At 52.4% G+C, this 13744-nt stretch overlaps 1 protein-coding gene across 4 annotated transcripts in view; it reads right to left on the bottom strand.

Annotated features, from left to right (window-relative positions):
• The window catches only part of LOC133373273 (sodium/glucose cotransporter 1-like), a 50608-nt gene that overhangs the window by 12954 nt on the left and 23910 nt on the right, over positions 1-13744 (bottom strand). For all 4 annotated transcript variants that reach the window (XR_009759640.1, XM_061602799.1, XM_061602800.1 and 1 more), the window contains 7 exons: positions 11101-11172; positions 7513-7617; positions 6337-6396; positions 4766-4870; positions 1841-1946; positions 1404-1484; positions 623-843 (listed from right to left, as the gene is read on the bottom strand). Coding sequence is in view for 3 of the 4 variants with exons in the window: in XM_061602798.1 (XP_061458782.1) it covers positions 623-843; positions 1404-1484; positions 1841-1946; positions 4766-4870; positions 6337-6396; positions 7513-7617; positions 11101-11172 (750 nt within the window). In the remaining variant the exon portion in view is untranslated. The remainder of the gene's footprint in view (positions 1-622; positions 844-1403; positions 1485-1840; positions 1947-4765; positions 4871-6336; positions 6397-7512; positions 7618-11100; positions 11173-13744) is intronic.

Raw genomic sequence — 13744 nt, 5'->3', positions numbered from 1 at the left:
AATGTGTCTACTCTGAGAAGGACCAATGTGTGATACAAACCCCTCCCGTTCAGGTCCTCCTGCCAAATTGAACTGACTGGCACATAAGGTGTGGGGTGAGGGGGAACTCTCTCAGACAGATCTTAATGCCAAGATAGGTTTTCATGGGTGCAGGAGGGCCTTCAAATAACTTGGTCTCAAGCAGTTTAGGGCCTTCAAGATCAGTGCTATCACTTTGAGTTGAGCCCATAAATGCACCGGCAACCAGTGTAACTGGGACAGGATCGATATCAGGTTCTCTGGTTGACGTTGCACCACCACCAACCCAGAAACTAAGCAGCAGCATTCTGCACCAGCTGGAGTTTCCAAACTGTCTCCAAAAGCAGCCCAGCGTAGAGCATACTAAGGTAGTCCAGCCACAGTATCTGTGCCCCAGAGTCCTATTCGCTACTAGCCAGCATCCTAGAATCTGAAATCAAAGGTCTCGGGGTTCCCAGTCAACAGAAAAGAAAGTGTGACATGACAACATGTTTCCACAGAACAAATCATGTGCAGGCAGAAGACCAGGAGTTGAGTCCCATCCCCCTTCTATAGATCCCCATAGATCTGGGGGCCCAAGACTCTCAGAGCACCCTGACGATACCTGGTCTGTGCACCAGTACCACAAAGCCAGGATACTTAATCCGAAGATGAGTCCAGGCCAGGGCAGGTCACCATTAATGGGATCCCGGAATATCTGGAAGGCATCTGGGCGGGGCATGTAGCATCTTTCAGGGTAAGTGGTGTTCTCATCAGAGACAATTGACGGGATTGCTTTCATGTATCTGTTGATGAACTCGTCATATCCTCCCACTTCTTGAAATGCTGGAAGAGGCAACACAGTCCTTGAAACCCACGGGTTCAGCCACGTCCACGCACAGACATCCACACTCCATTTCAGAGGAGGTGGGACTGTTTTAATGCTACAACTGACCTGCCCCCCCGAACAACATCAGGTACTCTCCAGGCTCAGCAATTGCCAAGATCCTCTGACAGGACACTTCTGGTGGTCCCCGTGTGGCCTCTGAGGTTCCATCGGTCTTCCGTAGGGACCACGGCTTTAGTGGGGCAGGCCCTGCTCTGTAGACCTCCCTCCAGTAGAGGCTTTGCAGGAATCAGTTCTGGGAATTGTAGCTCTGGGAGGGGAACAGAGGTCTCCTAACAACTCCCTTAGCAAACTACAATTCCCAGGATTCTATGGGGGAAGCCTGCTTGAAATGTCTGGTGTGGATGGGGCCAAACACTCTGACCTGTCTAAAGCAACTTGCTGTGTAACCTAGAACCGAACCAGTGTTAAAGCTCATGACGAGGGGCTTGTTTAACTGGTCACAGTCCTTGACTCCGGCAGGTGAAGGTTCAAGCCTTCCTTCATGTCATGTGCTTACCAAAGGCGGTCAGGATGATGGATCCCACCAGCATGATGAAGGTTTGCAACGTGTCCGTGTAGATGACGGCCGCAAGTCCTCCTGAGAGCCAACGGGTGGAAAGAGGAACAGAGCAGCGTGAGACCCCTTCCCGATTCCTCCGTGGGAGAACGTGTCCCCATTACACCCCCACCTTTTTGCACTGGCCACAGCAAAGGCTTGTCCTTGTGCTTTGAGACGCCTCCTTTGCTGAGAGAGTCCACAGCTCTCCTGGGAGGGCTCCATCAACGCAGGGTGGTGGCCAGAGATGGCCCACGGGCCAGAGGCAGCCTTCCTCACCCCCCCCTCCTCCAGAGGGAAGGGGAGGGATTTGCAACATTGGCGGCTTTTCATCTTAAGGAACAGGAAGAGGGGTGTTGGCAGGCAGGCAGGGAGGCCTGCAGAAACAAAGAACGCACCTGTGATGGTGTAAAGGGCTGTAATGGTGAGCAGGATGATGATAGCCACGTAAATATTCAGCCCCATGGCTTGTTGGATGAAGATTGCTCCAGAAAATATATCTGCCTGAAACAGAAAGGAAAGGGTGGCATTTCTAAGCAGCTGGACAAATTGCTGTGGAAGAAAGTGGCAGAAAAGTGCCAGGGAGAGCTCTTGCCGTCCAGACATGTCAGACAGATATGGGGAGGGACAGTTGGGATGCTCCCTCTGCAAGTGGACTTGGGAGTGAGCAGTGTGTCAGAAAGACGAGGAGCGCCTGATGTCTTCGCTGCTCCCTTTGGTTTTCCATTTGCGCCATGGAGTCACAGCGACCCTAAAATCCTGGATGCCTGAATGATTTGCTATGGGACAGCAACAAACAATGGCTTCTTCACCAGGGGAAGCCTGCAGGAAAGGCTCCTCTGGGGTCTACATCAGGTGTATGGAGCCACTGAACTGCGGCTCTCATCATCCCTGGCTACCAGCCAACATGCTCAGGCTGATGGGAGCTGGAGTTCAGCAACAACCAGAGGGCCAAAGACTCCCCACACCTGCTCTAGGCGGTGGGCGCCTCACTCCAGCCTTCTCTTTCTGCAATTGACCAGATCTGCTTTCTGGTCAGAGATTGCTATGACACTGTTCACTAGTAAAAATGGCAGCAAGGCGAGAGCAGGCAAGTTTCTCACAAAACAAGTAGTGCCGGCACATTTTGCGTCTTCTCTCAGATTCTACAGACGTTAGAAACTTCCTATACTTAAAAACAAACACACAAACCTGGGTGTTTTGGGTCATTTGCGGGAGGGAAGCTACCTCCCCACCCGCCCCCAGAGAAGCCCTGGGTGGTGCCCACATGAAGTGGCAGGGCAGGGCAATTGTGGCGTTTGAATCTTGTGCCGCTGGGGCCAAAGTGTCTGAGGGCAGCCCCACCCTGTTCTCCATGGGAAAAGGCTCCTCCTGTCAACCAGCTGATCATTGATGATCCTCATGTCCAAGAGATGTTTATCATTACTTTGTCGTACATAAACTATAAAAATTATCCCACAGGCTGTTCATGACTGAAGTTCCTGAGCAAGGTGTCTTGCAACCCAGCTCAGCAAGGTACGTCTGATATCTTCATTAAGAGTCTTTTACAGCCCCATTAAGGCCTTATCGCCTCTCTCCAAGCACAAAACTTCGCCTTAGGCAGCCATCACCATGGAGCCACGTGCTGATCAACTGCAAACTGATGGGCCCAAAACGTGATACAAGCAAGGTCACCCTGACGTAACAAAAGCACGCCTCCAACTGCTTTTGAGCGTTCACGTGTGTTTTCTAATCAGGCTCCCTCACCTGGGAGTAAGCCCTCATTGAACTCAATGGGACTTATGTTTGGGTTGACATATATTGGATTGCGCTGTAAATCATCCATACAACAACCTTGCACAGTAGGTCAGTAATATTGTCCCATATTGCAGAGAGTGTGTGTGTGTGTGTGTGTGCAGAGGCTGACAAATGGGGAGCCATGAAGCTTCCTGCTCCAACTTCACGTCTGCTGTGAACTCCCAAAGTGGCTGCAGGCCCCCTGCCATTGTCCCTCTCCCAGCCTCAGCCTCTCCATCTGCAATATCAGGGATAATATGACAGACCTACCTTACCAGATTGTTGTGTAAAGGTGACAGAGACAATCCTTTGAACACTCTCTGTTAAAACAAATGAGAGCTACTATTGCGCCTTTAAATCAGAGCCTACAGCCTTATTTTGCAAAGGGTAAAAAGCATGGTGGGGTCCACGGCACAGGCATTGCACCCCAGCAGCTCCTGCAACATTGCAAGGAGAGAGTCCTCAGTGAGAACCCCCCTCCCAAACAGAGCCACTTAGGACAGCAAAAGGTTCATCCCTTCTTGCAGAGTGAGGAAGAACCTTGGAGCCCAACAGGTTGTCCTGCGACTCTTGCCTGGACAGCTTCTGGCGATGAGATTCTCTGTGAAAAGAAAGTACTCCGTTTATGCCCCCACCCCCACTGCCCAAGCCCCTGCAGCGATGCCAGACTTGTCACTGGCAAGGAAACAAACTCCAGCGCAGGGAGAGGGTTGCTGCTGCTGCTGCCTGTCCCATTACTGTTTAATTAGTAACCCTGATAGAGAACGGTTATTGCCAGCTTGGTGGAGATGGAGGGCAAAAGGCCTGGCCTTTTAGATTAATTTGTACAATTATCTCCCAGCCGTTGCTCACCAGGGCAAAGAGTAGCCTCCTATGGCAACTAGAGGAAGCACTTGGCTGGGGGCTAGGAGGAAAGGGGCAGTTTCACAAGGGATGGAACAACACAGATTGCCAGCTGAAGGGGCCGTGGGCCAGCCATGTGACCCACCCAGTTCCACCCCCCCTCCACCTCATATGCCTCCTGCCGGAGCCAGCCCCAGCCCAGCTGTGGGGCAGAGCGTAGCAGCCTCCTCAGGTGGCAGATGCGGAGGGGTGGGGAGTGGACAGAGCTGGATGGGCCACACGGCTGGCCCACTGCCCCTTCAGCTAGCCTGAGCTGCGTGCAGGGGCAAGGGGGGACCCTGAATCCAAGGAAGGTTCAGTGGCCGCTACTCTGCTTGGCTTTGGAATGCCCAGACGAGGTCACCCTTCCCTTCCTCTGAATAAGGCTTCTTGCAAACTTACATTGGCCGCATTACTTGCATCTTCTGGCCTTAGGGCAGCCTTGCCCACCCCGGTGCCCTCCCGGCATTTTGGACCACAGCCTCCACCAGCCCAGCACGGCTGTGCTCCCAGGAGCTCCAGGGCACTGCCCTGGAGACCATCTTCATGTGGAGTCAACGAGGCAGCCAGAGGCGGAGATGAGCACGCGCTTCGCTATGGGAAATCTAGGCTGTGCCCTCCCAGCGCCCAACAATGGCAAGAGCAGGACACGTTGCGCTACTTACTGAGATCTTGGTGAAGATGTAAAGGAAGAGAGACAGGATGGAGAGGTAGATCTGCATCCGCTTCCCGCCAAAGCGCTTCCGCAAGTACTCTGGCATGGTCACCACCTGCAAGAGGGGGAGGCCGGTGTTTTGCACAGCGACGGGGCACAGAGGAGCACCAGGGCAGGGGTGGTGTGGCACAGCACGGCACCCCAGGCAGGGCAGAAGCACAGAGGCCACCTGCTGAGCAGACCAAGAGGAGGCCGGAGGGGGGCGGGGGAAACTGCAGGTGCCCCCTGCCCGGCTGCTCCCCAAGCCATGGCGAGCCAGAAGGAAGCCCTCGCTATGGGGGCTGCATGGATGAACGCATGAGGCAAGGCCTGTCAATCCTTGCCCATCATGGCAGCAGCCCATCAAGAGAGCTCCTGGTGCTGCAAGCCCAGAGTGCCTCCAGGCGAATCTCCGGCAGGGTCATTGTGGCTCCTCTGCTATCCACGCACATCTCCGCAGCGGCATTTGCCCCTGGCCAAAGTGGCACCACCAGAAAGAGGCAAAGGCGGCTCGAGGCCTGCTTCTGCTGCGGGGCCAACACAGCACCCGACCAACAGGCCAAGGAGGAGGGCACACAGCTCCTCCCCTCACAGCTCCTGGCGCAAACTGGGACCTCAGGGCGATAGGGGGGAGGCGACAGCAAGTGCCGGGGAGATGTCAGCACGGGGAGCCCCCTTCCGCCACGGGCCAGCTTCCCTCCCTCTGGTCACTTCAAGCCCAGCTGCTTCTTGCGCAACCTCCGTCCCAATTTTCTGGCACAACATTTGCACCAGCGGTGCATGATGTCACCATCCAGTGGCTGCTCTCCCACGCTGTCCCGTGCTGTTTGCTCTCACTTTTCTTAAAAGCAGATTTGTGACACGTGAGTGCTATGGGGCTTGGTATACCAGTGTCTCTGCTTTCTTGGGGGTGGGTCATGAAGGTCCACTTTATTATGCCAGGGACCTAACGCCTGAATGGGTGAGAGGTTTGCCCAGAAGGGGTGACCATCTGGAAGTGACCGCTGCCTCCCCCCTGGGCGAGGTCAGCCTCTGGCCAGGCATCTTGTCTCCCAGTCCTCGGGTTGTAAACCGCTGTCCAGAGGTGGCTCAGCTGCCTCTGGGACACCACCCTGCATTTCTCCAGGAGAGAAAGCCACTTGTGTACCAGATAAATCAGAACTGCTGGAGGGGCTGCAGGCGCCTACTTGAGGGCCTTACTGCGACTGCACTGATGGCTATTAAAATACCAACATTCAGGTATCCCTTTGATGAGAAGAGACAGGTCTTTGCCTACAAGGGGCTTGCAAATTCAATTGCAAAGCAACAGAGAGTGCCAATGAGAGAGAAAGAGGTCAAAGTTCTCTTTCATCCCTTGGCTCTCCCTCTCATTGGCACTCTCTGTTGCCTTTGGACTTTAATTTGGAAGCTCCTTGCAGGCAGAGATCTGTCCTGTTATGATCAAGGCTTCATAGAGAAGGTGGCCCTGAAAAAGGTTCAGCAGCCAAGACCAGCACATTAACCAAGAATAAGGAAGTCTGACAATCTGCTGGGTGTACTTACTCCAGCCTTGATGTAGATGGGAACAAACAGCCAGCCAAGAATTACCACCATCACCAGAGCCTGCAACAAATGGAAGTTATTTATTTATGGACGTATTTATCTAACTATTTATAAACCACACTTCCACAGAAAACATAACAAGGTGGTGTTCAACCAAACAACAGTGAAAACATGTCGATAAAAACTGTTGGTAAACAAATAAAGATAGCATTGCAAAAGCCTGTCTGAACAACACAGTTTTTACAAGACATCTGAAAGAAAGCAAGAAAGACTTCTGTCAGACTTCTATTGGCAACGAGTTCCACAGGGCAGGGCCTGCCGCCCTAAAGGCTTGGTTCCTTGTATCTCAGGGGCATGGGGGGGCACCAGAAGTGCCCCATTGGAATATTTCAGTGATAGAAGTGGAGCGTAAGGAATGTGGTGATCCTTAAGGTACTTTGGGCCCAAACTGTGTTAATTTACAGTGCCTTAAACAAGAACTGTGACCCTAGTAGCAACCAGTGCAGCTCTTTCAATGAAGGAGCAACAAGCTGCCAGTTACCTCCTCCTCCTCCTCCTCCTGCGAGCAGTCTGGCTGCTGCATTCCACAGACAGTTGCCAGATACAAGAGCAGGCCTGCATACAGTGCGCTACAGTAATGAAGACTTGAGGTTAGCAGCGCATGCCACTGTGGTCAGGCTGTCCTGGTCCAGAAATGGTCACAGCTGTCATACCAGTAGAAGGCACTCCTAGCCACAGAGATGGCTTGGGCCTCTAGTAGCCGCCTCCCTCCAAGGTTGGATGCACCAGGCGACAACTTGCCATGGGGAGCCTAGCTGGGCCACACCTGCATTCCCAACCTAAGCCTGATCCGGGTTGTGGGTTTCCTCAGAGGGTGAGGATGAGGAACATGTCAGTGACCCACCCAATGTTGTCGTAATCCAACTCCCATCAGCCCGGTAGGGAGCATGGCCAACAGCCAGGGATGATGGGCGTTGTAGTCCAATAATGTTGGGAGAGGCACAGGGTAGACACCCCTGTGCAAAGGGGATCTGGAGATGTGAAGGAGCCCCCCAGGCACCCCATGAGCACCAGAAATCCTCTTCGATGAACAGTTAGAAAACCATCCCTGGGCAAGAAGGGTTAAGAAGCCAGGGGACAGCCAAAGGTTGTTATGGCCGAGTCGAAAGCCCATACATTCCACTCAAAGCCTCCAATCGCAATCCCGCTAGCAGCGCCCGTCCCGGCCAGGCCCACAAAGTGTCCGCTGCCAATGTTGCTGGCAAACAGAGAGGCGCCGATCTGGAAGGAGAGAAAAGAGAGAAGCCTTTCAGCTGGGGGCCGGAAGGAGGTCTGGCGCCGTTTCTGGGGTGACAAAACACCTTGAAGGCCTACAAATGCCACAAGTTACAGACTTTCACAGGCTGAAGGCTGGCACTCATGAAACAGATTCCAGCCAACATTAGCACTTTTGACATGCTTGCAGCCAATCCAGGTTTAGAGACATGGATCCTTGGGACCTTAGCATCACAGCCCCAGAATTAGACCCACGTGGGGTCCTCCAGACATCGCAGGACTTCAACCAGGGCCATCCCAGCTGTTAGACAGAGGGAGGCAGCGGCTGGGATGTGCAGCAGGGCTCAACATCTGACTCTCCTTAGCGCCTCCTTAGGCTGCAATCCAGTACATACTTACCTGGGAGTAATCCCATTGAACCCAATGGAGCTTACTTCTGAGTAAACGCGGATTGGATTGCGGCCAAAGACATTTATTATCTGATGAAGTGGACTGGAGCCTATGATAGCTTATTATGCCATAATAAAATGTGTTAGCCTTTAAGGAGCCACAAAGTACCTGTTTGCATTGCTTTGTTTATAAGCCCCCCAGGAAATATTTATTGATGAGAGGCTATAATTCTATTAATAATAACGGTAGCAGTGATCATAATGGTTTGTATCTAGTGCTAGTTCTGCTCTGAGCAGACCCCTGAAATGAACGGACCTAATTTGCTTATGTCCATTAATTTCAATGGGCCTACTCTGAGTAGACCTTGCATCAGCTATAACCTAATAATAATCATGCCATAGAAGTGGTGCCCCCGGGAGGGGTGGGAAGCAACGAACAAGTAGCTGTCCATTTGCTTCTCTAAAATCACCAGGCTGTGAGATCCCGGGAAACTAGCATGTATGGACCACCTCACAAGTATAGAGGAAGACAAGCTAGAGCAGCCTTCCCCAACCTGGTGCCCTCTAGAAGTTCGGGTCTCCAGCCCCCAGCAGCCCCAGCCCCAGATGGCTGTGCTGCTCACTGGAGCTGCTGGGAGAGGTAGTTCGCAGCAGCTGCAGGCAGTCCCTGGGCTGCCCTTGGCCAACAAGGGGGTTGGCAACCAAGAGGTGCATCTGGAGGCCCTGCTAAGGGGGCTGAAATGGCCCTGGGTGCCTGAGATGGGCCAAGGCCACAGCCTCCCCGCCAGCGGCCCAGGAACAGAAGAGAGCTCATCCCAGCTTGTTGTTGTTTTGACTTCCTTACAATGCGGATATTGCCGTCTTTTCATCAGCCCCAGCCGGTGTTCTGAGGATGCCTCCTTGTGTGCATGCCTCCAGGAGAGGGTGGGGCAGGACTCTCTCTCTCTCCCTCTGACAGATGGCCTAAGCTCCTTCCCTGTCACTTAATGATTAAGGCTAATGTTGGGTAATTAGGGATGCTTTCCCAAGAAAATTATTAACCACACTGGATCCCATTTCTCTGCAGCTCTGCTTCTCCAGGGTCCTTGCCTTGGAATGGATTTTTAGCCCGAATGGTGCCCTCAGCGCATGGAAATCTCCCTGATCAAGGTGAAGAACATTCGTCGTACACCCTACAATAGCTTGGCCTCTCCGGAAAAGGGCATTTTTGAATCCCCTGTTCCTTCCTCCCCACCCACCGCCTACATCCTGCATTGACAAGAGCAAGGGCAACTTGGTGGACAGAGGGAGCCCCTTTGGCCCCCTCCTGCCGGCCTTTGCATTGGGCATCCATGATTATTTGTGCTCATCAGGGCAGTTATACGCAGCCCCACTTTAAAAACTGTTTGCTCCTGCAAAGGTTTCGAGGTGGTCATACTGTTTCATTTCCAGTGAGTACATGGCCTGTAACTTCCTGCTGAAGTCCTGCAACTTTTTATGTCGTAAATGTTCCAGTTTATTTTTTGTCCTGCTTTTGTTGCACTAAATTGCAAAAGTGCCCCTCCAGGTAGCAATAATTCAGTAAAATTGGGAAGCATCGCAGAACAACTCATAAAGCAGAACGACATGGGGAAGGACCAATATGAGTCCACCTTGAATGCCCTGTTACTGCACCAATAATACATTGCCGAATACACCCACTCGAAAAAACAACCCCAGCCTGGGGAGGGCAAGACTGTGGCACTCCGTGCAAAAGAAGCTCCTGGTGGTGCCTGAGATGGAGGGGCGGGCGGGGCAGGAGAGAGGGAGTCATTCAGATTTTTCCAGCTCAGGCAGAGCCTGTGTTTTGATGTTTTTTGCATGTTTGCACACACTCATGGGAACCTGTTTGCCATTCCATGGTGCAATCTCAGCCGGAAAACTTCACCGAAAATAAGACTCTTGACTCCTGGAAGGGCCAGGGCCAGATGAGGGCAACAGGCAGGGCAGCCACAAGAATGCCTCCCCTCCTTCCTGTAACTGGCAGCATGCAAATGCCTTCCCAAAGCACTTCCCTTTGCAGCCAGGACAGAGAGAGAGAGATTCCCCAAGGGGAGATGAGAGATGAGTCCGCTGTTGAACTCACCCCCCCCCCAACTGGGGATTCCCTTCGCAAGCAGTTCTCTGCCCTCCTGGGGCAGACCTGCCGGGCTCCCTCCTTCCCTGCTTTGCACAGGGCAGGGAAGACTCACCTGTCCCATAAAGCTACTGAGTGGATCATGGTGTGACTTTTTAAAACAAAGGTGGGGGGCACATCCATGGCCCTCCAGGCGTCGTCAGCCTCGAGCTCCTATCAGCCCCCAACCACTGGCCCTGCTAGCTGCTGTGAGCTAGGAGTCCAGCACCACCTGGAGGGCTCCCCCCTGCTTTAATAATGTGCTGCTCCTTTATTTTATTATCTGTTTTGTAGAGACTGTTTTACACTGACTTATTCAACTTATAAGTCACTTTAATCACCCTATACTGATGTATTTATCTATTCACATTTGGAGCAGGCTAAACATGCTTTTAAATAAACAAACAAGACTTGGCTAAAGGCTAAGCTTGGAAGTCAAACATTTCACCTAAAACATTTAATCCCCCCCCCGCGCCCTTTTCTGTGCTGCTCTGATCTGGAGAGCTTCGCCTTCCCAGGAAGCCGGGACTGTTCCTTTTGGAAGGCTCTGCTGTTCCCACTAGCATTTTGGTGGCTGGGAGTGAAATCACGAGCCAGGCTATGCACTGGCGGCCTTCAGCAACCTAACTGTCCATCCTCAATAGCCCCAGTGCATCCTTCCCAGAGAAGTCTCTGGGGGGGGGGGGAAGATGGCGCTAGGGAGGCCCCCAGCATCATGGCAACCATGCTGGGTGGGACGTTGTAGTCCAAAGCATCTGGCAGGCACTCCAGGTTAGCAAAGGTTGGCCAGTGAGGTGGGTTCTGCCCTGCACCCCCCCCAAAAAAAAACCCTGCCGGGTTGAGAAGCTAACTGCATGAGCCTGGCCTGGCCTCAAGGGCTGCAAACGTCTTTGCAGCAGCCTCATCGGAGAGGGACATGAACAGAGACCGTTTTTCAGGGGAGGCGCGTCTTTAGATGCAACTTACCGGCCACCACGCCATGCTTCGCCCAGCTAAGAAGAATCCCCCCACCGTCCCACGGTTTGTTGAATACATGGCCTAACGGACAGGGAAATAAAAGGGGGAGATGCTGTTAGGGTTACCAACCTACCGTGTCCAGAATGCATCACATGCAGATCAGTGGACCAAAGGACCCCTCACCCTCACTTTAAGTCCTTTGATTTCAATGTGTCTGCTCTGAGCATGACAAAACATATGGACCAGATGATGATGCTAATCCGTCCACTGATTTCACAGTGGGTTTCTTTCCAAGCATTGACCCAATGTGTGCAAACACCCAACAAAAAGTAAACTCATCTTGACTTAGCTCTGTCAGACATGGGAATATGGAGTCATCCTAATAATCTCTCGAGTTCCAGGCGTTAATCCCACAGGGAGATCAACATTACAAGAAGCATCACAGAAATGACCACCACGTTGTGAGTTGCCTTTGGGAGGCAGGATCACAATGTTCAGACACCAGCGGGGAGGTCTGTCATCCAACAGCCCCTCAAATGCTTCAACAAACAAATCAACATCCCAAAGCTGTCCCTTATGCAAATCCATCACTGAAGCGCTAATGTTAATGTTAATGTTAAGCCCCACAAGGGTGAGCAAAGAGGCACACATTTATTGAGTGCCAAAAGACTTGCAATTGTTTTAGCTGCAACAGATCCAAACAGCCGCCCCTCTGGAATGCCAAGTGTTCCTGTTCAACAGGCATTTAGATGGTTTGAAGGGCATGTGTTGGAATGCAATGCATGGCATGGTGCCACCTGGGCTCCTCTAGACTGGCATATCTATGCATGACTGCACAGACCAGCACTATGCAATCAATATGCAGAACTGCAGCCGACTTTGAGGGCACACTGCAGCTTTCCCCAGACTGGTGCCCTCCAGATGTTTTGGACTACAACTCCTATCAGCCCCAGCCAGCACAGCCACACTGGCTGATGGGAGTTGTAGTCCAAAACATCTGGAGGGCACCAGGGTGGCAGCGGCTGGATCTATCACCAGTGGAAAGCCAGAGGGACCGTTTTGGCCCTTTGAACCAAGCCGGTCCAAATCCATGGAGCCCATCTTTCATCCTGGAAGACAAATCAGTGTTTGCCTCCTGGCAATGGAGAGCAACAGTGCAGAAAGTCAGTTTACGCTGCTGCTTGTGGGATGGTGTCCTGGCAGTTGTGTGTCCACAGAAACCAACCAACAGAACAAAACAGGACACACCACCATATAAATCACTACCATGACACCCAGAACCAAGTTGTGAAACGTGGCTTAACATCTCAGAAGCAGCCATATCCTGTGGAGCCTTGCTTTCTCTTCACTTTAAAAGAGTTTACAAGCATGCACCTAGTCCTCAAGGTTTAAGAAAGAAAGAAAGAAAGAAGAAAGAAAGAAAGAAAGAAAGAAAGAAAGAAAGAAAGAAAGAAAGAAAGAAAGAAAGAAAGAAAGAAAGAAAGAAAGAAAGAAAGAAAGAAAGAAAGAAAGAAAAAGAAAGAAAAAGAAAGAAAGAAAGAAACCATGCCTCTCGCAAGAGCAACGTTGTTTTCTAGCACCCCATAATTCTTGATTATATTTTTTCACTCAACTTTTCGCCTTCCCTGTTTTGGGATGTGAGAAACCCAGGAGCTGCCATGGACAGGCTTAGAGGGCTACACTGTATAACTGGGTGGATGTTAAGTGTGGAGAGGACAATGCAAGATGTTTTGGCACCTGGGTCAGAAAATGGCCAATAGCTCAGTGGTTAGAGCGTCTGCTTTGCACACAGGAGGTCCCAGGTTCAGTCCCCAGCAGCCCTTCCAGGGAGTGCTGGGGAAAGACTCTTGGGTGACAACTTGGAGAGCTGCTGCCAGTCAGTGCTGGCAATTCTGGGCTTGATGGACCAAAAGTCTGACTCGGGATAAGGCAGCTCCCTCTGTTTGTGCCCCCCTGCCCAAATCTGCTCCCCTCCCTGTTGCCTCAAGGGAAGGGCAGAGGCACGGCCGTGGGGGATCCAGGAACAAGACCTTAAGCAGCATCTGGCTGCTGGGTCCGGCAAAGGGGCTCATCTAGCCAGATGCCCACCGTGGGGAGGCCGGTCAGCAGGACCTGAGCACAAGAGCACTCTCCCCTCCTGCGGCTTCCAGTAACTGGCACCCAGAAGCACCCAGCCTCTGACTACGAAAGCAGAGCACAGCCACCCTGGCTAGCAGCCGCTTAGAGGCGCCTCCTCCTCCTCCTCCGTGAGCCGGTCTAATCCTCTTTTAAAGCCCTCCAAGGGTGTCACTTGTCATGACACAGGAGCAGGAGGGAGTCACCTCTGCCTTTCTTGGGATCCGTGCTGTGCCACAGCCAGAGGATGTGGGGTGGACAGAGGCTCAGGCTTCCTGGCACAAGACAGCCTTTGGCATCTGATAAAATCACGCAGGCGGCAAGCACAGTCTTGCCTTGCAACTTCCTCAGTGCCCGCTTCTTAATCAAAGCCCTCGTCAAGCTTTTGGCCGGTCCCTCCTGACATCTGCCCAGCTCCCTTTAGAGCAGCCCTTCCTCAACCCGGCGCCCTCCAGATGCTTTGGACTACAACTCTCATCAGCCCCAGCTCAGCATAGGCAGATGTGCTGGGGCTGATGGCAGTTGTAGTCCAAAGTAT

The sequence above is a fragment of the Rhineura floridana genome, chromosome 19 (genome assembly GCF_030035675.1).
Source record: "Rhineura floridana isolate rRhiFlo1 chromosome 19, rRhiFlo1.hap2, whole genome shotgun sequence".
In the NCBI taxonomy this organism is placed as follows: Eukaryota; Metazoa; Chordata; class Lepidosauria; order Squamata; family Rhineuridae; genus Rhineura; species Rhineura floridana.
Note: the sequence above shows the minus strand (reverse complement) of the source record. Positions and strands in the feature narration are given on the sequence as shown.